This window comes from Daphnia pulicaria, chromosome 7 (assembly GCF_021234035.1).
Source record: "Daphnia pulicaria isolate SC F1-1A chromosome 7, SC_F0-13Bv2, whole genome shotgun sequence".
NCBI classification, from domain to species: Eukaryota; Metazoa; Arthropoda; class Branchiopoda; order Diplostraca; family Daphniidae; genus Daphnia; species Daphnia pulicaria.
This window is the reverse complement of record NC_060919.1, coordinates 6,443,386-6,470,326: the sequence shown is the minus strand read 5'-3', so window position 1 is coordinate 6,470,326 and position 26,941 is coordinate 6,443,386. Positions and strand designations below refer to the sequence as shown.

At 42.7% G+C, this 26,941-nt stretch overlaps 2 protein-coding genes across 4 annotated transcripts; one reads left to right on the top strand and one right to left on the bottom strand.

Annotated features, from left to right (window-relative positions):
• Positions 1–2,232: 2,232 nt before the first annotated feature.
• On the bottom strand, positions 2,233–3,835 carry LOC124349294. Its single transcript, XM_046799773.1, has 4 exons — positions 3,689–3,835; positions 3,202–3,514; positions 2,905–3,106; positions 2,233–2,825 (listed from the first exon to the last, which is right to left on the bottom strand). The coding sequence occupies exons 1-4, from the start codon at positions 3,728–3,730 to the stop codon at positions 2,345–2,347; spliced, it is 1,038 nt and encodes a 345-aa protein (XP_046655729.1). The 5' UTR covers positions 3,731–3,835; the 3' UTR covers positions 2,233–2,344.
• Positions 3,836–8,574: 4,739 nt separating this feature from the next.
• LOC124349273 (putative uncharacterized protein DDB_G0271606) lies at positions 8,575–26,799 on the top strand. Of its 3 annotated transcripts, XM_046799747.1 has the most exons (9): positions 8,575–8,759; positions 10,775–11,048; positions 20,419–20,511; positions 21,781–21,915; positions 21,983–22,147; positions 22,353–23,425; positions 23,502–23,670; positions 23,761–24,387; positions 25,501–26,799. In XM_046799747.1, the coding sequence occupies exons 2-9, from the start codon at positions 10,857–10,859 to the stop codon at positions 26,404–26,406; spliced, it is 3,360 nt and encodes a 1,119-aa protein (XP_046655703.1). In that variant the 5' UTR covers positions 8,575–8,759; positions 10,775–10,856; the 3' UTR covers positions 26,407–26,799. The 3 variants fall into 3 exon arrangements, with proteins under 3 accessions (XP_046655703.1, XP_046655701.1, XP_046655702.1); XM_046799745.1 differs by having other exon boundaries at positions 23,761–26,799; XM_046799746.1 differs by lacking the exons at positions 8,575–8,759; positions 10,775–11,048 and adding an exon at positions 16,379–16,958 and having other exon boundaries at positions 23,761–26,799.
• The last annotated feature ends 142 nt before the right edge of the window (positions 26,800–26,941 follow it).

Genomic DNA, 26,941 nt, shown 5'->3' with positions numbered 1-26,941 from the left:
CCTATATTCGGCCTTGCCGACGACGACGTTTTTGATAGTTGATGAGCAATCACACTCGTTATCCTTGGCCGATTAATCCGGCTTCCGCCTGCTACTCTACGCACACACACTTTTCTTATATAGCTCACTGTTAATAATACCTCACATTTTTCGAGACGTACAGTCCTCGGAAACCGGGCACCTGGAAACGTATATTATAATCTACGAAAATCGAGACGTGTTTTCCGTCTCGCAAATCGTGAGTAATAATCGTCCATTCTCAAATAAAAGATTAGAATTCTGTAGGAATTGAACTCGGGTCTCCGGCATCACAGTCGGATGCTGATCCGCTGTGCCATTTCTATATGTTGTAAGTAACAGTACCTTTTTTATATATTTTAGGCTGTTTTTTTAACTAGACAAAAGGAAGGGAAAAAGTAGGAAACAAAAATTGAGAATGTACATTTTTGGTCGAGACGTGCTATTGAAAATCGAAGGTTATAACTACCGAAACGGAGAACCTACCGATTTTAGAGACCCAGTAACATTTTTCGTTAATATCGTGTACCCAAATACGAGACCATTTCTTAACAGTGCTGTTTATGCATGGACACAAAAGAGCCGATCGTGTCTTTATGGCATTAAGGCCAGCCGGCCGGCAATGCCACAGCAAGTGTTGACGGTATAGTTTGATGGGGGAAAAAACAACTTGACGACGTCATTTATTGACCAAGAAGTACTTGAAATTATGGTAATTAAACGTATGCGAGACGTCTAACCAATTTTCATGGGAAATTCCGCCGTTGCTGGAAGAAAGATAGAAAGAAAAAAGGATTGCCGGTTTTTTAGGGGAAAACCATTTAGACTCGCTTGACGTGTGCGCTTGTGTATATAATATAAAGAAACAAATCTCCGATATGGTAGGATTGGTCTTGACCCAAATTTAAATGGTGTGGGAGCGCTATAGGATATTCGATTCCATAGTCTACACGCACCTACATGGTCAGCAGGACTAGGAATGTTTAACTTCAAAAACCTTGGACAGCAGAGAGCTGTAAACGGTTATTACATTTCGTATGCCTAAAAAAGTCTTATTGCGTAACTTATTGACTATAGGAAATTTTTTTTTTTTAAACCTTCCGGGAGATTTGAACGCTCACATGTGTGACTAAACATTTTGAAAAAAATCTTTGGCTGGTGTCCTATTCATTCGTTTAGCATATAGAGACCCATAATCCACGTGCTGTTCATATAATACAACGTAATCACGATAGCGTGAATGATTTTTCTATTTTTTTTTTGTGAAACTATAATAATGTCATCATCATTGCTGCGTCACGTTTTTCATGCCAAAAGGAAACAATGGGCCACGCAATAATTATTTTTTTTCTGAGCGTAGCAAATTTTTTGATCCGATCATATTTTGCAGTTAATTACGTAGACACACAGAGTAAATTTCCCAAAGGTTCGAGGCTACATATGAGTGAAAGTTTTTGTTATACATATTTTTTTAAAATCAGTGATTGTGTTGGCTTATAGGTGACGGACGGATCTAATTTATATTGACACGTGGGAAACTTGTATTTATAATACATTTATGTATTTATATCTTTAAACGTGTTAAGAGAGAGAGAGAGATTGGTGTTGCGCTTGTTTCGCTATCGTGGAACGGTTCCAAGTTAAGGTTTTGGTGTTTGATCATCAAGTACAACTTGGGTTTACATTTGACTCTTTTGGGTGTGGCGCAAGAATATACTACACAGCTGATGGATTATGTAGGCCACACCCGTCAACCGCGAAACGACAGCTATTCATTTCTGGTCGGGGAGCGGGAAAAGCACATAGCTCTCAGCAGCATTGACACTGTCTCCGATGAATCTCTCTTTTTTTTTCTGGTCAAATGAAATATCTCTTTGACATAATGTCAGTGCATTTCTTATTCATGAGAAGCTGCTAGAGTGGGCCGGCTACTTTCCTATAATATAATAGCCCTAACCGATGTTTCCATCGTCGTTTTTTTTCTTCTTCTAAAAGGAGATAGGCATCTCACGCCAGGTGACGTTTAACACAAAAAACCAGGCATAGATGGAGGAGGACCAGTATATATAATAATGTCTACATAATATTCGTGAATAACACACAGCTGTCGACTCATGCGGGACAACTCCTTTTTTTTATATTTAAGTGTGGGTGGGCGGTTACGCCTTGTCTAGACTCTACTAACGCTCAATAGATGGCAATGAGTAGACGAAATTCGAGTTTTATATTATTGAGGAGCTAATAAATAAATAAATTCACGCACGAAAAATGATTGCATGTTAAAGAACAAATTCAGCGGTAGGTATAGACGTTCTGGGAATTCTGATCATTGCAATTTGGGCTCTGATTTATTCCCGTATTTGTCCCAAGGCGATGCGATGGGCAGCCAATCCTCGTCCAGCGACGTGATGATGTTGGCCGTCATCGTTTGCTGGCGGTCATGATCTCCGCTCACCTGCGGAAATGGTTGGTCGCCGGACGATTTGGACCTGAACGATTGGTTAGTTCGCGAAAGATACGGATCGAAATTGATCGTGGTCGGCGATCCGATAATGATGTCGTCATCGTCTTTCGACGGCGGATGAGTCATTTGCTGGTCGCCAGCGCTGGCCGACGCCGTCGGGTGTTGTTCTTCTCCTCCTGCCAGTCGCGTTTCGTTCATCCCCAGGTACAAGTACGTCAGGTAATCGTTCCCGTCCAATTCCATTTTCAGAAAATTTTGGCCATCGTCCGACATCACCTTTGACGGATCGGATTCTTCCGGAGGAGATTTCACGCCAGGAAGAATCGTCGCAGGATCTGGTTGCCTGTTAAATTTTTTAAACGTAAGTACCATCTAGCGATTAAAATGTTAAGTATTATTAGCGCCATCTAGTGGTGGATTACCTAACCAATTGAATTTGGCCGTTTTGTCGCTGATGATTGCTGGTTGGTTGTTTATTGTGCGGATAGGGAATGTTTGTGGGCATATTTACGGTCTGAAATTGATGGTTGAGATGTTGTTTCAACGGCTGCTGCTGCTGCTGCTGCTGTTGCTGCCGTTTGGCGTGATGGAATGTCCCGGGATTATTATTACCGCCCGCGAAAGCTATATTGAGAGAGAGACGATCCGCGCGTTCATAACATCAAAGAGGGGTGGACTGAAACAAAAAAAGCTATATACATGTCAAGATATTGAATTACCACCGAGATGATTGTTGTTGGAAACGGGAGCCGGACGAGGTGGGTGGCGTCCGTTGGAATTTCGTATTATGAAACCTTGTTGTTTGAGTTGTTGCTGTTGCTGTTGTTGCTGGAGACGGCGGTGCGGTAGAGGATAATAACGATTCCGAAGGGTTGCTAGTGGCCGACGTTGATCAGACTTGAGATAAATCCCATTGGGTTGATCGTTTCTCATCAAAGGCCTGCCAATTCCGCCGTTCTTAATGGCTCCGAGAGGCTGAGGCAGCAGCAACAAATGACCAGTCTGGACTCCATCCATTCCGGAATACATCAGCTTTAACCGACCGAGAGATAGTAGTACGCGGAAAAAAAGAAAAGGTCAATTTTTTCGGAGAAAAACACCGTCATTAAAGTTCCCAGACAGAAATGATAAAAATTTCAATAGACATTTATACACAGATATTTAGGCTAAAAGGTTGTCTATACGCGCGTGTGTGTGTGTACCTACCATCATAAGGAAGCAGCAGAAGAGGTAGTAAGTCACTTCCATCCTGGCCAATCTCAACTCGGTCAATGAGTGAGAGGCTGGATGGCTGGCGCTATTAAAAAAGATATGGTCAAAGACCTTTTTAAAAAAATGCCATCGCTTGTTTTTATCCATTTCAATCCTCCGTTAACACGAAAATCTTTTTGACTTCCGGACAGACGAATGACGCGCTCCGAATCCTCCGATTGCTTTTAGACAAAAAATTCTTTGAGCGAAAAAATGTTTTGAATCGTCATATTTATTTTTAATAGGTTATTGTTTGAATTTTTTTAGCTTAACGGGTTTTTCTTTTGAGAAAAAACAAAAGAAAATTTGTGATTGTGTCGGAACGGTTTGGATATTATATAAAAATCTTTCCCATTTTTCAATGTCGCCGTCACGACGAGCGATTTGTCCCTGGCTGGTTGTGTAATATAGGATGAGAGAATGATGAGGTAGAACTGTATCAAATGGAGAGCGGAGCCGGACGTGGCCATATATTATAGCTAGAAGAAAGAGATGAACTCGACTCTTTTGTTGAGATGATTCTTCCCAGACCAATTTGGAGAAAAGAAGAAGAAGAGAAATGGCTCAATTCGTCGTCGACTGCAGCAACAAATAGAGAAATATATATACAAGACAATGATGCATGAAATTAGGGATCTTTGTGTGGGAAAGGTCAATCTTAACTCATATCTGAACTTATATAAGAACAGGAGAGAGAGAAAAATAAGAACTGGTTGGTATATTATATCTGTGAACTGTGGGAAAAACCTGCGGGCGCTTGTTTTTGGTAGAGTGGCAACCACTCGGTCTATTATAGATGTAACAGCACACACATGTGTGTTGTGTGTGAGAGTTTGGAAATATGCAATGAGTCATGCGTGTGTTGTTCTTTGCATCCTTCTCTCTCTCGCCTGGCTGGACAAAACGGCGAAAGCGTCAGCTTCCGTTTTGGCCCATTCAAAAGTTGTCCTGGAATTTCTTTCTTTCAGCGCTTTTCGACATAATCGACATTCCGCGCTGAATGATTCAGAAGCTCTTGGCGCGCTCATTCAAACGTAAAACCCCGTTGACACCCGATGCAGTTGCCTGAATGGATTTGTAGTGACTTGAAACTCGCGCTCTTATTGTGTCCTCCAAACTATTATTATAATAGTTTTGTTATTCCGATTTCACTATATAAGCCTGAATAATAGATGCTGTGTGTTGTCCAGTATTGAGGAATGTTGCGGAAAACATTCCTGCGGCGGTGAACTATGCGAACGCCATCTTGAACCCCCCACCGCTGCTGGATGGCCGGAGAAAAATAGCCCCAACCTTTTTTTCTCACACTGGGAATAATACAACAAGAGACAAAAAAAAGTATATCTAGATTAAAAGGGGGGTTTTTAAAAGGTGGACAGTAGGGGGTGTATACAAGGCGATGACAGGCCATCAAACTGTATTTTTCTTTTGGCTTTTTAAAAGAGGAATTGACTCTTTTTAAAAGTCATTTTAACATGTGTGTGCGTATAGCGCAGCATCAATTTTTTCGGGCGCCTCGCATCTTTTTCGGAAAAGAGCCGAGTGTCTGCACAATAACAAAGAGAAGAAGAAAATCTTTTTTCTAGAGAAGATTGTCCAGATAGAGACAGACAGAGAGAAGAGTGCGTCTAGCACTTTGGCTTTTTTTTCTTTCTTCCAAAGTCACCAATGGTAAGAAGACATTCACTATCAAAAGAGTCACTTCGTGACGTCCATTAGCACACTACTGCTGAAAGTACATCATCGTCCACAAAAGTGTTTTTTTTTTTCCTCCTCCTCCCTTCTGGTTGCTGGTTTTTAATATAAAAAGAATCCTATTAAAAAATAAAAAAAAAATAATGTGTGTGTGTATAAATACACATTAAGCCTATGAGAGAGTCGGTTGTTGGGAGATAAACAATAATCTTCGTGAGGTGCTTAAAAACTTTTTCTTTCTTATTTTTTTTCCTCCCCCCGAACAAAAAAACAACTGACGATAATTTAGTCGGAAAACCAAACAAGCCTCTCGTCTTAACTCACCTGGAAAATAATAATAATAACCCAACACATTTAAAAAAACAAATAAAGATTTTTTGTAAAATAAATTTTTTAGGTTTTATTGCAGCGCGAAAATACAAAACGTTTTTCTGTTCCAGCCCAGAAAATTTTTAAATATCAACTTTAAATATGTAGGTGATATTGGTGTAAAAATAAAAGTGAATTTTAAAAAGTCCGGTAACGCTCGTTAAAATGGGTAGAGAGAGAAAAAAGCCCAACTTTGGTCATCATCTTCTTCTTTTTATTTTATGACTTTTGAAATGTTGTTTCTTTTTCTCCTGAAAGGGTGGTGCTCTGCTCTGTGCTGTGTGTGTTGCAGCACATACTATATTCCAGACACGACCGTATAGCGTAATATCGTACCTTTACCCCGTGGTGGTTTTTGGGTTGATAGGGTTAGCGGGGTCACGTTCTTTTTTTACTTTACTTTCGCTGAGAACTCCATGGCAGCTCTAGTCCCTTGTGTATACGTCATCGTGAACATGTTGAAGAACAAAATGTTTTCTTTTTTTCTTAGCCGCAGCAGGAAACGTCTAACAGCATCACAAATTTGAAATTTCCTCTCCTAACAAAATATTCACGACGTGTATATAACTCTGTGTGTCGGTTGATTGAATATATTTTTCTATACCAGCAGGACTTACAGTATTTGAGCACGAAGAAAAAAGAAAACCAGTTTGTATTTTTTAAATAAGAAAATTGTGTGTAAAATAATCAAAGGTAAAATACGGTACACGTTCAACACTTTAGGATATGCGCCCAGTTCTTTCACGCAGAGAGCGTGATCTGGACCTTGTCATTATAGTTTCCTTTTTTCTTCTTATCGAACTGTGAATAATGAATCGAGCATGACGCGGTCCATACTACTACTATCCATCCAGTTTGTTATTATCCGCGTCTGTATAATCTGCAACACGAAAATAATGGTCCCGTGAGCGCGCGCGCGTCCAAATCTCACGTGATAGATGGGCGAGCTTATAATATCAAAAAGGCGAAACCACCAGTAGCCAAAAAATATACTATATAGAATGTATTATCTTCTCGGCGATCTGATTTTTCTTATTCGTCCAGCATATTATAATAATTTTTTAAAATTACGTCTTATATGAGGGGGGATTGTTCAACGACCTCCATTGGAACCAGAGGCGATTTCCAGTCACGTGCTGAACCCCGAAAATGTTTTATTTCGACCATCTGCGATGAGAGCTACTGCGCTTCTTCATCATCATCTTCTTCTTCTGGGCAGCACGTACACAAGATGTAATAAACATCTGTTGGAATCGAATAACCTTCTTTCAACCCCCCTCCCACTATGGGGGGGGGATATCTTTTATCCTTCAAACTTTAAAACCTATCAAGATTGTGTCCCATCAAATTGATATAGCTACCGACCAATCAAACCGCAAGAAAATAATCTCAACTCAAATTATTCAAAAAAGAATGACCAGCAGACGATATTTGGCTTATGAGAGTCTCTCTATTCGTCGTTAGAATAATCATCGTGATTAGAATCTCTGGAAGAAAAACAAGAAAGGGGGGAAAATATATAATTGTGGCGCAGCACACATCATCCCACCACCCCACCAAGTACAAAAGGGGAGAAAGAAGAAGAAGGTGCTGGCGAAAAAGCATCCGGCCCGAGGGGGTCAAGCACACTGCTGCTATAACTCAGGTGTGTTAGCTGCTGCCGTGCGTGTGTGTGTGTGTTGTACACAGAAGAAGAATAACAACCCAAGAGATGAGGAGGGGTTCTTTTTTTTCTCTTCTTCTTCTTGCTAGACAGGTAAATAAAAATTTTCTTTTTCTTTTTTTCAAAGAAAAGTATAGACGGCCATCGTCTCTTTTGTCCTTGAGACAGGCCAATAGGGTTTTTCTTCTTTTTTCTCTCCCCCCCAACTTTTGCTAGTCTTACCTTTTTTCTTTCTTTTTTACCTGGTTCTTCTTTTCAACCCTCCCCAACCTCCTTCTCCCCACCACCCTCTTAAAATACCCGCCGGGCATTTTGACTATAGTTATATCGCAGCGATGGCGCCACAGTCTATGTGGAAGAATTACACACCTTTGGCTGGTGCTGCAGAAGAAGAAGAAGAAGTTTTTTCTCCGGAGGGTTTTTTAGCGCGCGCAACTTTTTCGGGGACTTTTAAATAAAATGCAAATATATATTTTATTTCGAATAAAAATAAAACACTGAAAAAGGAAGATGAAAACTGGTTTGTTTTAAAAAGTTTAATCGCCAGGCGACATCTGTTGCTACAGGCGATACCTTCTGGTTTTTTATTTCATTCAAATCATTCACATGTATGTGTACAGATAGAAAGAAATATTTTGGTGATACCCAATGTAACTACGCTATTGTTTCATATATTTTTTTGTTGCTTATAAAAATCTGAAAACCCGTTTCGCAATCGAGAAAAAGGATAGACCGGAATATTCCACAGTCGGATGGTCACGCTCACATTCTTATTTTTTGTTTCTTTTCCCTTTTCAAATCCAATCGTGGCATTTCCGCCGACATGAACAACGACATGTTGAAAATCCCGCCGTAAACTGAACAAAAAAACAAAAAAACGTTTTTCCTATGAAAACCTTTTTTTATTTTACTTTTTTATTTTAAGGGAAAAAATGGTAATTTAACATTAAGGAACCCAGGAGTCGGTTGCTGGGCGCCCCTGACAAGAGCACCTGTGTGTCTGGGTTGGGAGGGAACCGCCTGAGGGTCACGTGACTCTGAAAGGGACGCAGGGCAGGAGGAGGAAAAAGAAGGAGGTGGGCGAGAAACAATCTCGGATAGGGGATTCTATACGATGCCCGTAGTTGACTGTCGACCGTCGTCTTGACCAGTTCACGTTCCCACACACTCTGAATCTCTCTCAACAGTTTCACACACACGCACACGACACACACGCTAGTTTTTCTATACAAAGTGCTCCACACATTCACGCCATTCGATTTGGATTAATTGACAATGGATATTTCACGATTCTTGGAGGTAAGAAAATTTTGGTTTGAAATTCAGTTTTTGGAGGGTAATTTTATCCGGATGGGGGAGTATTAGAAACAATTGAAATTTTCTACCTGATTTAGTTGAGGCCCCCCCAAGAAGTTTTGAAACCAATTTTTCAATAGAATTCTATTCAATCTCTAATGAGGGAGATTTTGTATTTTCTTTCGGGGGGATTCCACTAAGAAATTTGGAGGAAGAATTAAACACAGGAGAAAAAAAAAGCATGTGGGTTCCCACGATCCGCAACCGGATTTCCATATACGTCCAGGTTGTTTCTTGTGCGTAGAAAAACTCAGCAGGAAGGTCTCTCCCCCTCTCCATTATTTGTTACCCTCTCCCCTCTCTTTTCAGCCATTTTTAAAAAATGCTGCACCTACAACAGCACAAGATTTTTTCAAATTTTGAGTTTCTCACACCGGTCGGTCCCTCTGGTCGTCTTTATTTCATAAACAATTTGTCGTCACTATGGTTACGCACGACTAACCGAGCCTGACGATTCATTTAGTAGGTTGTTGTTGTTGTTGTAGCCCCAAACACTTTCTCATGTTTCACATTTTCACATCGTTTTCATTTTTGTTTCTCTCACCAATTATTTATGATACGAAACATTAGAATAATAGACTACCTGGCGGGATCATATCGATGACGAATGAGTCATGCAGAGTTTATCATAGACCACCACCACCACCCTGATGGTTACAGGGGGGTTGCAATAGAGAACCCCAAAAGGGCAGATAGTTTATTATAATGAATCACCTTTGCGAGCAGTCAAGTCGAATCCCCCCACCATTTTTTGAATACATTCATCCGATATTTATGAGCCGTTATGAGGGCACCCCCACACGAGAGAGAGAGATATGTAGGCTAGACGATTTAATTTCATATTTTTATTTTATTTTTTTTTACCTGGAGGAAATTGTGTGTCATTGTCAGTGAGACCCGCGCCCAGGAAAAAAAAAAACGGGTTAGGGAAATCTTTTAGAAAAAGAAAAAATTGATTTATATTTTAGTATCATGTCGGTGTGTTTTTAATATTTACGTCTAAATGGGAAATTTCCAAAATAAAGTGGGAGGAGTGAAATGTGCCCGAATCTTGACAGTCCCATCTCAAAGTAACTTTTCATTTTGTATTATCCTAATCTCTCCTGAAAAAAAAAAAATATTTTATTTAAAAAATGAAATAAAATAAAGAAAAGTATTATTAGATTATAATTTTCGGGAGAAAAGAAAAAAAAGGTCTTTTCTTACACGTTCTTTTATCTAATGAAGAATACACGAAAGAACAATAAAAAAAAACAAAAAAACAAGAGCGGAATATATATATTCTTACAACCTTTTGTTATTGAACTGATTAAGTTCGTCATCAGCCCCTCCGGAGGTCAGAGGCGACCGCAGAAACAATGAAGCATTTTTTCGTATAGGTAAAAATTATACACAAGTTGGAATGAGTCATCGAACCAATAGACTGACCTCTTTATTCCAGAAAAACAACAGGGAAAAACAAAACAGAAAAGAATATTAGAACGAACAAGGTCTAACTCTTGTTAGAAAGTTCAAGTTACCTGACCAGCCGAAAAATAGATATACATGCTCGTATGGAAATGAGATAGGGATCTATTTTCTTTTTCTTCTTCTTCTTCTTCTTCCTCCACACATCTTTTATGACGTGATATCGTATTTTACTTTATTGCCCGTGACCTTTTTGGCATCAACACAATAATTCTGTCGATCCAACGTTTTACGGCGGCAGCCCATCTGTTTTTTCTTTTTTCCCGCGGGAGAAAAAACAAAAATATCATTTTTGCCAACTATAGCCCGGCAGCTTTTGAATCAAAAAATAATATTATAATATTTTTTTTTCTTTTTCTGCTGTGTCGTTCACCCAACTAAAAAAAAAAAATACGAAAATTCCCGCACGGTCATAGCTGACGTCATGCGTTCATCCGTCTAAAACTATAACCGCACCGTTATTGATTCAAATTTTGTATCTTTTTCAACAGATTGTCTGAAGAAGAAGCCCAAAATATTTTTTGATATATAACTGGAAAAATAAAAAACAAAACAAAAAGGGGGATTGAAATCATGACTCCGGCACCGGTGACGATGGCCACCACCCTGCCCCGTGACTACGGCCAGCAACAACAACAGCAGCAGACATCGGAACATCAGCGCGTGACTGAGCATTCGCCTCATCATCAGATCTTCGCTCCCAACACCAAAGGTCTTCTCAACGCTCCCGGACAGAACAATTGCTTCCTCAACAGCGCCGTCCAGGTCAGTTTCAAACATTTTTTTTTCTATTTCTTTTTAAGAAAATAAAAGACACACACACACACACACTTGGGGGCACGCTGATTTATACCGACGACACATACATGCACGCACGCCCAGCTGGAATGTGTTACTGTCCCCTTTGGTAATTTACGTCGAAACGCTTTTTTTTCTTTCTTTTTTTTTTCACTTGGACTGTTTAAGTGTCCAGAGTATTTTTCTCTTTTTCTACGTATATCTCCTGGACAAGCTGTCTCACATATTCTTGTCAAGGTGGTCTCAGGGACGTGACCAAACTCAATGTCGCTCCGCTTTTTTCTTTAAAAGTTTTCTTTCCCCCTTTGAGGAAGAAAAACATTTGAGTGTAAAGCTTTTTATTCTTTCAAATCTCTGATGAGAAAATATTAGATCCCTAAAGTCGGTGTCCAGGTGCGTTTTTTCCTGATAAGCTTCAGAATCTTTCTCTCCCCCCAGCTGCTGTCATAGTTTTACGGCTGAGAAAACACCTTACTTTCTTCTTCTTCCAGGAGATATTGGGCGCGCGGATTAAAAGAGACACTTGAATAATAAAAAGCGGGTGGCTATTTTTAGATTAGTCTCTGTGGAAATCCGGTCGACTAAATAAGTTGCACTGGCGAAATGGGTGGGAAAATAATATACGTGCCGGAGAACACATTTCCACGAATTATTTTGTGTTCCGATTTTTATTGAGAAATTTTTTTTTTTCAAGAGACCCGGCGGATTGAGCACACACGAAGGTCTTTATTTGGCAAAGAAGAGATAGATGTGTGTGTGTTTTTTAAAGGTGGGGCCAGCTATATATTTAAAGAGGCCGGCAGCGCAAAAAAACAAAATTCTCCCGCAGGTGGTTGTGGTGGTATCTTTTAACGGGACTTGGTCCGCACGGGTCATTTGTAAAAGAATTGAATATCTCATTTCTCTTATTTTATTTATTTTCTTTTCACCAAAATCTTTGGGGGCTATTTGCATTTGGATCTTTGCCTATTTGTCAAAATGTCTGGTTGGGTTTTTCCCAAAGCCAAACAGAAAATGTTTACATTTAAGTTTGATTGATTTAAAAAAACTTGTTGAGGATTTGACGGAAAGGTGGGGTGGGGGAGGTTTGCAACAGAGGGTTGACGGGCGGGGAGGAAGAGGAAGTCGAATCTGAAAGAGGAGACAAAAGGTTGGAAGTAAACCGGATGCGTAGGTGGAAATGTTCCACAGGTAAGAAAAAAAAAAGTGCCATGTGGCCAGCACGATGGGGGGAAACCACCCCTTTTAGATATTATTTCGCTGCCTAATTGAATATATCGAAGGGAGAGAAAATCCCGAGCTTCCGTTCTTCCTTCCTTAACCAAAATATAGAAAAAGCTTTTTCTTATTTCTTATTCCTTAGTCATCTCATCATAGAGTTTCCGTGTGTTGTTTCTTCTCTCTCTCTCCTTTTGTGTAATATTTACGGACCCACGCCAATGGCCGCGACGTGCCGAGTCACCGTTCATTGTGAAACGGAAGAAAAGATATCTCTCTAGCTAGCCTCAAAAGATGAATTTTGTTTTCTTCTTCCTTCTTATACATGACTATACACTTCGTTAGCCGCGCGAATAGAACTAGCTCATTATTATTATATTTTTTCCAAAGGGGAGGAAATCTTTTTTTTGATCCTAGACAGCTCTCGCAAGAGCGACGTCTGCGGTAGCGCATTAAATTATGGTGTGTGAATATTCATCTTGTAGACTAGCTCAGACATTTGAATATCGAGTTACACACACGAGCAGAGTTCTTTTTACTCAAATTTATTCAGCTTTGGAATATATATATTTTTTTGGTTTTTTACCCTACAGGTTATTTCTTTTTTTTTTTTTTTTTCGTAATGATTCCTCTGAAACAATGGGCCTTTGGGGTATTTTCTCTCTCTCTCTCTTCTTGTTACACTCAAATTGTATAGTGGAGGTCACACGGAGAGAATATTCTGCCTCCCTAATGGTCTCTCAGCTTCTTAGCTTCTTCTTCTCGGCCATCAAGCTCCGGGGTTTGTTCTTCTTCTTCTACTTTGTACACCTCGTTAACATTTTCCACAGCTGCGCGCGGGATATAAGATTATGTGTAACATTCAAATTTCGAAAAAAAAAATGTATTTTTTTTAAGGCGCGCAAATGTCGCCTATAAAAATAGAAGCGGGCGGTCGCTTCTATTCAATTAGAAAAAATTCTTTTCTATAAGACGCGGGAGGTTTGAAATGTCCATTTCCCAACCCCAACTTTGAACAACTCTCGTGAATCTTTTTACGATTTCTCCGGGTTTTGGGGGAAGGAGGTTGATGTCATCGCTGGACGTGGGTGTTGCGGCTAACGTCAATATTTAACCGGCTGGAAACCCCCAAGTAACAAAACACAAATAGATGTGTACACCTACTAGTATATAGAGAGATATTTTTCTGATGGTCTGTGCACGCGAACGGCGACTCCTCCCTTACGATCGTATAGAAGAAGAAGAAGATGGTGTAGAGGGGTTAAGATGTTGTTTAAACACAGGCGCGCGCGCGCCTTTTAAAGTGCCAGCAAAAACCTTTTTTAACTGCCCAGTTTTTTCTTCGGAAGAAGTTGAAACACATGGGCCGTTTTGGAAATTTTTTGGTTTGTTTGGATAATCATAATCGTTAAACGAGCTGGAAAGTTGTGGCTCGTTTTGTCAAGTTCCTTCCATTTTTTGTTGTTTATTTTTGGCGCTAGGTGTAATAGAATAAAACAAAAGGCGGAAAAAAAATGATTATTTCGAAGGTTTCAAGGTGGGCAGATCCTGGATGAGTCTTTTGTTGACGGGTTTTTGACTTGATGCTTTCGTTTCGACGAGACTTTTGGTGGGAGGTTTATTCTTTGATGGGTGGCCATCAAAACATCCCGAGGCGGGCGAGGCGGAATGACGCTTTGGTTTAGTTACATGACGCTACCGCTAGATGGCCCACGTTTTCAACCTGTCAAACTTCTTTTCCCTTTTTATCTTTTTTTTTTTGTAAGAGTAGAAGGTTAAGTAGGCGGGGTCGCCAGGTATAAGAAACTAACCAGGCGCAACCAACTGATCGTTTGATGTTTGACTCTTTTATGTTTTCTTCTTCTTTGGGATGTTGCGTCGTTATGTTTTCCCCGACGTTTTTCACTATTTCCACCTAGCGGTAGAAAAATGAAATGTTACCTGGTTTACCTGACCTCCATATCTATCCCCGGCTGGATAGGAATATATCCTCATCTGCGTAGACTCTAATCGACTGGGCTAGTCTGGGTAGATTGTTTTGACCTCGATTTCCCCCTTAATCATGATTACCATAACACAATGAAAAGGGAAAAAAACAAAAAGACAAAAAACACCACGTACATTTCCCTTTTCACCTCGCCATTTCTCTCGGTGCGCCTTTTACAGAAAAGTTTCCCTATACCGTAACATAATCAAAAAATACCCTAAAAAGAACAGAGGGTGAATGGTGGCGTAGATGTTGTTGCCACCTGTAATTGGATCGGGGGGTTTTTTTGGTTAAAAAAAGACCACACGACTCGCGTACAAGATGGTGCGGCGCTGGCGCGCGCGCGCTTGAGAGATGCGGGGGTTATTCAAACTGGTTCAAAATGGCCGCAAGGAAACCGTCTGTCTGCTGCCAGTCTCTTATTAGCCCAAGGAGGGAGGAATATATCTACACACACAGACAAAGTTGATGTACATATAATAATAAAAGAAGGGACATCATAAGTCTCACAATGTCTAGAAATGGACATCTGGCACACGCTCCTTTCTCCGACTCTCCTTCTTTTGTCGATTCTTGCCTTTTCAACACCACCAGAAAAAAAAAGTCTGCAGATCTCCGTGTTTTCTTTATTTATTTAAAAATAGAAATGGGAAAAAGGTATATGAATTTGAAAAAACTTTTTCAAGACAAATCCTTCAGCTGCTGTCGCGCTCGGTCATTTTCCCTGGCGCAGTTCGACACATCTGCCCCAGAGAAGATTTTTGAGCCATTCAAGTAAAGAAAGAAAGAAAAATAAAACATACATTGTCATTGAAATGTCATTAAGGCCGAGCTTGTGTTTCCCTTTTCTAACCCTCGAGACTTTCTCTCGTCCAAGAAACTTTTTTTTTAAAAGAAAAAAGAAGAATGAAGATGATGACAAAAGAAACTCGATTACCCTTCGTGTACACATCCGCACGAGTGAAGTTTTTTCTACCACGCAAAGGCTCGTCACGACCGACAGTTAGTCGCTCCCGAGGGGGTTTTTTTGTCGATCGCCACCTTTTTTTTTTAAAGCATTCCGAATCGGAATCGCTTTTGACCTATTCGAGAGAGAGAAAAAAGTCTACCCCTTTTATATTTTCTTTGATTTAATTACGTTTACCTTAAAAGGATTTTCGGGCAGAACCTCTAACTGATGATGATTACTCTATACCCCGGGACAACACACACACACACACACTCACACACCCAACACACACACTTTTTCTCCAGCCTATTCGATTTTTATCGCTGCGCCTTGTCAATAAATCAAGAAACATTTTTCTTTTTTTGAATCTCGCGCGCTGGCGCTCGCTCGCCGAAAACTGAAAAATTTTCCGGAATAAAAATAATATCTGATGAAGCGGATCTCTTTTGTGTGTGTGTGCGTCCACACATTTCCGAAAAAGAGAAGAAGAAAAAGAAAGAAAAGAAAAGATTCTATTGTTTTCTGTGTTGTTTTCCAAGCAGAAACCGGCCAAGATATTGGCCGTATAGTGTGTGATGCGCACGCAGGGGGGTTGATGGCAATCTGATGATGATGGAAGGATTTTTCGGGGAAAAATTTTTTCCTATAAGACTAGACGAGACGAGAAAAATGTAGTCGTCAATTTCGTCTTTCGGAGCGCCGGTGTCTATTAAGTTGTCGACGGAATCTCGTAGCGCCATCGCTAAAAAATAAGATTGTGGGGGGAAGAAAAAGTAGACAAAATATGATCATCTTTTCACGTTAAAAATTTTTTTTTCGGGTGTGATTTACGTCGCCCAACGACTCCCGTTGGAAAAAAACATTTTTGTTTTGTTGCGTCTTATCAGCCGCTGAAAATCTTTTCTCCTCGGCCGCAAATTTATTGTGATGGAATCAACTTATATATTTTGGTTGTTGCTGTTGTTGTCGAGAGTATAGCGGGTGTAATGATTGTAATCATCGGCGTGTGAGTTGTTGGCTAAAAAGTTGCTGAAACCGAGTCATTGCGTGACTCACGACGCGCTCCGGCCCTCCTGCAGTTCTACTGGGAAAGAAAAGAAGAAGAAGAAGAAGAAGAAGGATGAAAGGTTGTGGAATGGGGGAGAAGATGGAGAGGGCAGCAATCAGACACACACACACACACACAAAAACCTTTTTTCTTATTTTATGTTGCGAGGGGAAGAAGAAGAAGAAGAAAAAAGATTTAAATAGGACGGGGTCCCCAGGTGTGTTGAGGAAAGGTGTAATAGCCTCGGGCGGCATACCTTCTTGCAGGCCAGGTCCAATCGGAGCCTTTCGCCGTAAGTCGAGAGCCCTGCGGCCAAGTTCAAATCACCCGCCCTAGCCCCCACCACCACCACCACCAGCCGCCGCCGCCAAACTACTACGACGACGAGAGTTGTAGCCCTTTGCTCATAGGTGTACCTCTCCTCGGGTTTGGGTTGGTGGTGAACCCAGCGCTTTCCATCAGTTCCCAAACGAGAGTTCTAGCCGACTGCCGTTTGTTTGCCTCCCAAAACCGAATCATGTGTTACAGCTCCGCACCGAGTGATTGAATTTTTGAAATCCGCCAAAAGTTTTTCTCGCCAATTTCGTTGGAAAAGTTTGTCGAGTTTAAATCGAAAGAAAAAAAATGAGGCTCGAAAGGAATATAGCACGACATCCGCTCTTCCAAGTCACCAAGGTTTGAGCTATTTTATTATTATTTTTTGAATAGGGGGGGGGGACAAAGTGCGTGCGTGCTTATTCATTTTGTTTTTCTTGGCTTTATTATATCCCCCCTATGGAAATAAGAGATGAGGGGGAGTTGTCTCTCGACATTTCCGGTTGTATAAAGCACGCCGTGAATCCTGTGTGCGCACAATTTGATAATGTGGCCAGGTCACTGGGACTTGCTACGTCGTACACACACGGCCGGTTCAAATCTCTTAAGATAAAAGAAAAGTCGAGAAATGATTAACATGGAAACAAATCAGCCGTGCAACAATCATGCCAGAGCCTGGAATATCATGATAACCCTCTCATTAAAAGAGGGGTGGGTGGGGTAGAAAAATGGTCCAGAATTTCCAGCCCCCAAAATGTCGATGGGATTTCACGGAGCAGAACCGTCACGCGTTCCCCCGCCGAACAGAACCAACAATTTCCTTAAGGAGAAGGAAAAATAGAAAATGATTGAAATGCGCTTATATAGCCTTTGTAACGATGGGATACAGTTTGATTGGACGTTTTCTAGTCCACACAAATAACAAAAGTTGCGGTTGAGTTTACCGGGAATTCGGGAGAAAATCCCGGAGAGAGAAAAAAATCCAGAAAAACCTGCCAAATTAATTTTTGTTTCAAACGTGCCGCGCGCTCGATCCGTTTTTGTAGATGATTCACCTGTCGCCAAAACAAAGTCGATTACTACCTGGTTTTCCGGGTGCGCCGAGAAATTCTTTTTCAGGGAAATGAGAGCACAAGTTATAGACTTGATTGACTTACGCGTCGACATCTTTGAGAGATTCTTACGAGACCCGTTGAATGCCAAACGAGTTATTCCATTATAGACAGTCTGTGACATTCGTCACCTAAACTGTGACCGAATTCTTTTCCAGGCGAAAGAATTTTTCAATATGTACAAAACGGGAACAAAAGAAGTTTGTTGTTTTTACCGTCGTTCGACTTTCGTGAAAAAATCTGACGTTTTGGGGTCTATTACAATAAATGACGTTGTAAAAATTTCCTTTTTTCTAACAAACACAATTTCATGGCTTCGTGATTTCGAAAGAAACAACAGCCGCCGTTTTTGAATATACTAAAAACAAATTTATTCTTTTTTCTCTCGAGGAGAATGCCTGCTGTTGCTTATACCAGACATTTTAGCAATCATTTAAATATTTTTGAAAAATAAAAAGTAGATTGGAAAACGAGATTTTCCAGTGTACCGAAAATGATGAATGGGACCTGCGTTTTCCATTTTTTTTTTCACCGATTCGATTTACTATTTTTATATGTAACTCAAACGGGTAGAGGGGGGTGAATGTGTCTGAGGTTACAAAAGAAATATCTTCCTTATATTATAAAGTAATTCCATCCCCCCTCATTTTTTGATTCCATCATGGCGCCGCATTTTAGTTCCACATGACTCTCCCCTGTTTGGTCTACCTGTAGTCCCTTCCTTGTTGGTAGTAGTATCAAAGCGGAAAAAATACGCTTCTTTCTTTGATAGGGAGAGAGAATATTCTCTTCCGGCCGGATTCCCATACGATATTTCTTATTCCCCCCCTCCTTGTGTGCGTAGTTTGTGTAGTATGACGGATGAAGCGTGATTATAATGTGGCCCTTTTCCCATTCACTGTCATTCTCATGGGAGGAGTTGATGGAACTTTTCTCTTTTTTTTGAAAAATGAAAAGAAAATTTTTTTACTTTTTACACAGAAGAAGAAGATTGACGTCCGTGAATCGGCGTCGATTATTGAGGGGAGCGTCACTCTATGATCAGACATTTTTTTTTCTTTTTATTCTGGTGGAGAAAATAAAAGGCAATATAATAATAATAATAAGATATGGATAGTCACGGCACTTTACGGGCGACCGTAGAGGTTAATTACATCCCATTTGCTGTTTTTAAATTTTTCTACGACGTCATGGAGGAATAAAAAACCAAAAAGAATCGTCGTAAAAAAAAAGAACTGAACAAGCCCGCGGTGATATCATCGATAGTTGTTGTTGTTTTCCTCCTCGGCATAAATCATATCAAATTAAAGTTTTCAGGTGACTTTGAAAAAATATATATATAAAAATATGAAGATATTAGAAAAGAAATAATAAAGTCAAAAAAAGAAAAAAAGAGCGTGAGAAATATCGGTGGGAATCGGAAGGTTTTCGTCTTCCCGCTTTCTTAAAAGAGTATTTAAGAACTTTTTCTTCTTCTTCTTCTTGTACGACCCCTCGTCTGACCTCTTGACGCCCCCCCCCCGTACCCCCTGAGACCTTTGAGATACGAAAATTCCCGCACCATCGATCCTCTCACGAAAAGCTTCACCCTCTGTTGCACATTGCGGATAATTGAGCCAACATTTTCGTAGAGGAATAAAAACCCAAATGTTATTTCTCCGACAGTCTGGTCGATTTTTCGCTTCTACTCTTTTCTTACATGTTACCTGGGGAGGAGCTGAACATCATCTCCTGGAATGTGCTCACATTTTGAATAGAAAAACCGCCCTAGGGGGGGTAGTAGTAGTTGTAGTAGCCTGGGCGGGGATCGTCTGGCGTATTATGTGTATTGTATACGATATTATATCGGCCGCGCGGTATTATCGCGCAAGGAGATCGCATTCCTTCCGCCATCTTGTTGTTGTTGTTGCTGCTGCTGCGCCCGTGCATTCGCGCATGTAAAAAGACGCTGACCGCATGGAATTCAGACGACGCAATCAGATATTATAGGGAGAATAGCTCTGGAGATGATCCGTGAGAAACTAACATCTCTCCCCTCTTCTTCTTTCTTCTTTCTACTTCATAGTACAATTCTCTTTTGACACGCTGTGGAATGTGTGAGCTGACTTACAATGGGGGAGAGACACCCAGCGGGAGATTATTATTTCTTTTCTCTTATTTCATCAAAACGGAAAGAATTTCACTTTTTGTTTCTTTTCTTCCAAGAATAAAATGAAACAAAATGAAATTTTTAGATTTTATTTTTGTTTCGTCGCACAATTTTAGCTGCAAGGCAAATTTGCGGTGAAGGAATTAAAAAATAAAAAGGGAGGAACGTGATTTTTTGATTTCCGGTCCGATGGCTATCCGCACGTGCGGTGGTAAACGGCGGATAGATAGAAGAGGGCGACCGATGGTTATTTTATTTTTCACGGAGTTGTATATGGCTCGTGTTGTTGCGGTCACTCGAGCGGAACCCTGGCCCACGGTCGTGAGCGCCAAAGAAACAATGAAATCACCACCACCACACACGATCGTTATTTTGACGTCGTCTCACGTTGCGGTCACGAATTATTATTATTTTTTTTTTATTCCTGACCATGTCTATACACTTCCGAAACTGATTTCATATTTTTTGACCAGTTATAATATGCCACACACACACACACACACACAATTTGCCGTTACTTATATTTTTTGTTAAATGTTTCCTTTTTTTATTTTTACAGGTTTTGTGGCATTTGGACATTTTCAGAAGAAGTTTCCGCGACCTGACCGGTCACGCTTGCCTCGGCGAATCGTGCATCTTTTGTGCCCTGAAGGTAATAATATATTTTTTTTTTTTTCCAGTTAGAAAGAAAGAAGATGGCTTATCTTTTTTTATTTCCCGTTTTGGAATTTTGTTTCTTTCTCGGGTGGGTTTGGCTTCTGCTGCGCTTTCTCGAATCCGACGACTCCCGCAGAAAAGCATAAAAAAATATGAACGATCTTCTCTTTGGCTGACTGGCTAGCTAGCTAGCGTCTATTCTTTCCCGGCGGCCAGTCAGTCACGTATCATCTTCCTTAGAAAAAAAGGAAAATGTTGTATAGCCAAAAGGTGTGTTTTTAAACGGTTTGTGTTTTCCAGCCGCGGGAGAAAAAAAAGGGCCAATCGTAACAATGAGAAGATTTTTACGTAGCTGTAGGAATGCTGGACAGCAAGCGCCGCGCTCTGAATTATCAAGTTCTCCTCCTTCCAGCTAGACCTCTATATAATGCACTAAATACATTAAACAAAAAAAGAAAAAAAGAAGAGTTGAAATTGTCGACTGCCAGCGGGTTTGAACAGATTCGATCCTTCACTCCCGACACGAAACGAAACGAACGAAAAAAACAACTTCTCTCTTAAAAATGCATTAAGACACTCTGCGGGTTGTTGGCCTCCTTTCTTTCCACATCGCAATAAAATATAGATACACAAAGAATAAATATAAATAAATACATAAAAATCTGTTTTATTTGAGATAGTATATATACACAGATTTTGGCCTTTTTTTTCGCTTCTTTTTCTCTTTCCCCATTCGTCGTGTGTGCTCTGCGTTCGATACCTCCTCAATGATCTCTAATTTGTGCCTGGAGCATGTCGGAGGAGGAAGAGGAGGTGGATATGGAATCATCTCTGCGAGATAACGATAATCATTCTCCCTGGAAAGAGTAATGGGAGATGTTTCTCTCATTTGCATCTCCCGTGCGTTACCGATCGTGATTCACGAAGCTCACGATATCGCGTCTCTCTCTTCGCTCACCCATTCTTGTAATGGATGCCCTCCCCGAGTCACGCTGTTAATCAGCCTCTAATGCGCATGTCTTCTGCCTTTTTTTTCTTCTTCATTTCATATTTTCTTCTTATTTTCGAACAATGGGAAACCACTGAAAATTTTGAGATTTATGGTTACGGTGCGTTCGTTCGTTCGTTCGTTTTTTTTTCTTCCTTCACTGCGCGTGATGACCGCAGACCGCAATCACGACATCATCCGATGGAGGGATCGATTTAGATCCATTTTTTCCATTCTTGGTTGTTAATAATAAAATTGTATTTGATTTATTTTTAGGAATTGTTTGCGCAATTGCAGTACAGCCATGAATCAGCTCTGCCGCCGGACGCGCTCCGGCGGGCATTGGCCGAAACATTTCTGAATCAACAGAGATTCCAGCTCGGTTTCATGGACGATGCAGCTGAATGCTTTGTAAGTTTATCTCATAAACCAATCGAGTTTTACCTAGGTATAACAATGTCCATTTCTTTTTGAACAGGAGAACATTTTACTTCGAATTCATTTCCATTTGGCCAGCAACGAGGCCGAGGACCAATGCGCAGCTGGGCATTGTATCCCCCACCAAAGGTTCGCCATGACCTTGGTGGAACAGTCCGTCTGCGCCGCTTGTGGCGCCACTTCCGAACCTTTGCCTTTCACTCAGGTGAGCTGCAGACCCAATCAATTGATTGTTATCTCATTAAACGGCACATTTTTTCTCGATCCAAATCGAAAGGCCGTTTAACGACCAATCTCATTAGTGTGATGAGGAGAAATCAGGCCGAATCTACATCATTAATTTATTTTAATCATCATTTTTGTTTTGTTTTGTGTCTGTGTGTGTGTGTGGCTTATTATAATCAAAACAGATGGTGCACTACGTCTCGGCGTCGGCGCTGACGTCACAGGCGCGCCAGCCACCCAATTTGATGGAGCCGGGTTCGCCGGCCGGATTATTCGGTCGTTTGCTGAGACAGGCGGGCGGGATGGGCGACATTCGTGATTGCCCGAGCGCTTGCGGCGCCCAAATTCAAATTTGCCGAACTCTGACGAACCGGCCGCAAATCGTCTCGGTCGGCGTCGTCTGGGACTCTGAGCGACCGCAGCTGGATCACATCATGTCCGTCTTTGCCCTGGTGGGCACCAGCCTCCAGCTGCGGGACGTCTTCCAGTCGGTGCTGGACTCACGCTGGGCTGAGTTGACCACCCACCGGCTGGTGGGCGTCGTCACTTACTACGGCAAACATTACTCCACCTTTTTCTTCCACACCAAACTCCAGCTGTGGATCTACTTTGACGACGCATCCGTCAGCGAGGTGGGGCCCGACTGGCAGCACGTCGTCGACAAGTGCCGGCGCGGACATTTCCAGCCGCTTTTGCTCCTCTACGCAGATCCGGAAGGGACGGCCGTGCCGACGGCCACCGCTCCTTCGGCCGTCACTCCGGTCGGAGCCAAACCGCGTCATCATCAATACGGATCACTTTCCAGGCCCAGGAGCATCACGCCCAATCCGGTGCCGGTCCAGCAGCAGCAGCAGCCAAGCTATAACGGCCGCAGGGCCATCACGCCCAACATGGAACTCATCCAGCACTCGCTCAACAGGCGGCCTGCTCCGTTGCCACAGCAACAGCAGCAGCAACAGCCAGACTATCGCGACTATCAAAACATTTCGGACCTGGAAGGCATTTTCCATCAGCCGGACGAAGTCTTCCACGAGCCGGTTTACATCCAGCGACAAACGGTCGAATCCATTTTGAGGGCCCAGCAGCAGCAGTCGAACGTTTCCAGCGATCCTGATCTCAAGATCGCCATGCTCGCCGGTGCCAATTTGCCAAGATCGAGAGATTCCGGCAACTGGAGTGGGGACCGAAACAGCGCATCCTCTTCATCCAGCACTTCCATGGACAATCCTTACCTCTACATTATGAACAGAAATCAAAGGTATAATTTAATTGAAATTAATTATCTTTAAATCAATTACAGTTGAATTAATTTGGAAAATATTCAATTGTTACAGACCGCAGAGTAGCAGTTCGACCAATAGTTCTCCATCGAAGCCGGGCGATCCCAACGCTTTACCCAACCAGCACCTGGGCGCTTTCCACGGCGATCCTGGATACGATTCCTATTCTTTATCGTCCAACGACAGTTACCCGTTGCAGCAGAGTCTGAAACATACCCTCCAGGTATAATTTAATCTTTAAAAAAAAAATGATTCATTGTGATGGAGTTATTAACGTCTGGAATTATTATTATTATTTCTTTTTTTAAATTAGTTATCCCAGATTCCCGAGGGCGGTCACAACAGATGGCAGACCCGAGTGCCTGGGCCGTATCCACCGGCTGATGCTGGTGGAGCCGACGAGTGTGAAAGGCTTTGCCTCGAGGCGGATCACCTGCTGGAGCGGTCGAGAGTGCAGGAAGATCAAGGCGACCTGGAAGGGGCTTTCAATCTGTGTCAATCGGCGGCCCAGCGCAGCCGGGCTGCCATGGATGCCCCTTACAACAATCCGCAGACGCTCGTCTTTGCCCGGATGAAACACAACACGTGCGTCATGCGGGGGCGGAGCCTCCACAGGCGACTTTTGCAGGCGCGACAGTCTGCCGGATTCTACGACGGATCGACGGCCGTTCACAATGGCGTCGCCGTTATGCCCAGCATCGACGAGCCGAGACACAGTCGCCAGAGCAGCCGCGATTCCAATCGCAGCGTCCGCCAACAACCGACTGTCCAGGCTGTCCCGCCCACTCCGTCCGCTCCTTCGTCCAACACTCAGCCCGGAAGCGTCGGGAAGAACATTGAAATTTACGCCACTTTGCCGAAAAAGAAGGGCAAGAAAGCGGCCGAAATGCTCCGTGAAGCCGAAACGACACAACAACAGCAGCAACAACAACAACAACCGGAGAGGCAGAGTCGATCGGGTGTTGTTGCCGGATTCGCTGGCGCCATGATGCGCCGGGAGAGGGCCAAGAGTGAGGATCGCAACAAGAGCAAACCGGTTCCCATTCCGTCGGTGGCCAGTGTGGCCCAGGACGACCTGGAAATGATGGGAGGCGACGGATCGAGCGACAACTCGTCCAGGTCGCCCGGCAAGAAGCAGCACCGCATCCGGCGGAGGCTTCTCATGGGCGGGCTCATCAAACGGAAGAACCGAAGTTTGCCCGACCTGAGAGCCGACGACGACGACGGCCAGGAAGAGCCGCAACAGGAGCTGGAAGAGGATGACTATATCGGTTTACCTCCGCCGCCAGAAGACTCCAGCAATCCCAATTTGGAGAAGAGCAAATTGATGATGAGGAGGAGTTTCCACTCGAGTCTGGGCCGGAATTTACTGCCGCAACCCATCGGCCTCAACAAAGTACCTCCGCCGCCGCCAGTCCGGAAAACATCCCACCTGACTCCGGCGCCTCCGCAATTGCCGTTCTACGATAATTACGCCGAGAGTCAAATCACCGTCCATGCGGACATTCACCACGAGCGGACGCATAGCGATTTGGCCTTCCCCGCTCCACACGATCCGCTTCCGCCTTATCCGGTCGTCGAACACGTCCGGCAAGCCAGCGACGATTTCCCACCACCTCCTCCGCCGCAGGAATTGCAGTTACTCAGTTGCGATCCTGAACTGATGGCGCCGGAAGAAGAAGAAGAAGAAGAAGTGGAGCCTAGCGGATTATTAGCCGAACTCCAAAGGAAGCGGAAGGAAATCCTGGGCGCCGGAAACATGCCGCCACCTATGGCACCGATCGTCCCCTCCGCTCCGTCATCTTCGGCAGCCAATCCGCCGAATCATTGGCTGAGAGAACTTCAAAATACTTTGCAAAACAAGAAGATGGGAGTGGCCGCTCCGGCAGTGGCCCCTCAGCCCGTACCTGCGGCTCTTCCGACGGAAGAGACGGTCAATAAATCTGTCCGGAAACTGGCGTCCCGTTTCGAACAAGCTAGAATCTCTCCAGTGACTTCATGTGATGTCGTCGATCACGCTCCTCCTCGCGTCCAACCACCCGTAGTACCTTGCCAACAACAACAACAACAACAACAACACCAGCAGCCACCCAAGGCTCCTGTAGCGTCTCTACCACCTGCGGCTCCTGCCGGAATTTTGGATCGTAAGAGACGATCGGGTGACGGACAGAGTAAAAAGAAGAGCGTGACGTTTTGCGACCAAGTGATTTTGGTCTCGACGGCCGAAGACACCGAACAGGATGAGACGTATGTTCCCAATCCGATCCTCCAGCGAGTACTCCGCTCGGCTTTCCAACAGGAAATGGTCAAAGATGTTGGCCAGCAGCGAACGGAATCGAATCAGCCACTGGTTTCGCCCACTTTTAATAATGGAACGGATGAAGTGGATCGCCAATCCTTGAGGCCTCCTATGCCGCCTTATCAAAAGTTGCCCGTCAACAGCCAGGCCTTCCAGCAATCTCATCACTACGCCCAGCAACAACCTCAGCAGCATTACCAGCAGCAGCAACAACAATACCAACAACCATCGGGACAGCCGATGCGGAATGGTTACGGCGTTCCGCCTTCACCGATGATGGGCCAGAGGATAGGACCACCATCCAGCGCAGGTGCTCCTCCATCTTACGCTCCGCCTCCGCAATATCCGCACCACGCCAGAGTGCGCTTCCAGCCGCAGCCAACGGCCAATAACAACAACAATAACAATCTGACCCAAAATCTGACGATGAAAACGAATTACCCGCCGCAACAGCATCCGGATCAGCAGAGTAGGCCGCAGCAAATGGTCCAGCCGAATGCCGGTTCGTGGCAACAACAACCGCAACAACAAGGGCCGATGCCATCCAGTAGCGCTGGATTCACTCCGTGCAGCCTTTGCGGGAAGAAGCAAGTGCCGTCCAATTTTCAATATTGCTCCGATTGTCAATTTTACATGCAACGGTTCCAGCCGAAAGCGTGAGCTTGGCCAACTGGATCGTGAACAAAAATTTACTATTATTTTATTGAAGTATTTTGTTATTATCCAATCTGCAATTGTTTTAACTCGAGATATTAATCCATGATTTGGTTGATCTCCTAGCACACGATATCTGCGCCCAACTTTTTTAAATTGTATTAAGCAGATAGCTGTGCGTGTTTTATTCCTTTTGTTTGGATTGTTTTTTCGCCACCACATTAAATGACCGATCTGATTTTCATCAAAATAATTTTTTTAGCTCTGAAATTATAAGTATCTCTGTGTAACTCTGTGTATCTCACATTTTGCTTGTACATAACGTGCCAAAATTTGTTTTATGTACATTTACGAATGCTTAAGACAAATATAATACGAGAATCGTATTTCTATACAAAATCCGTTCAATTCTTTTCATTTTTATTGAAAGTTAAGACTTAAGAAAAAAAGAGACCACGCAACTGATTTCTTTGTTACGTGATTTGTGATGCCGTAAAAGTGTAACGACTTCCATCACTGGCCGTTAGGTGTCGATAGTTTG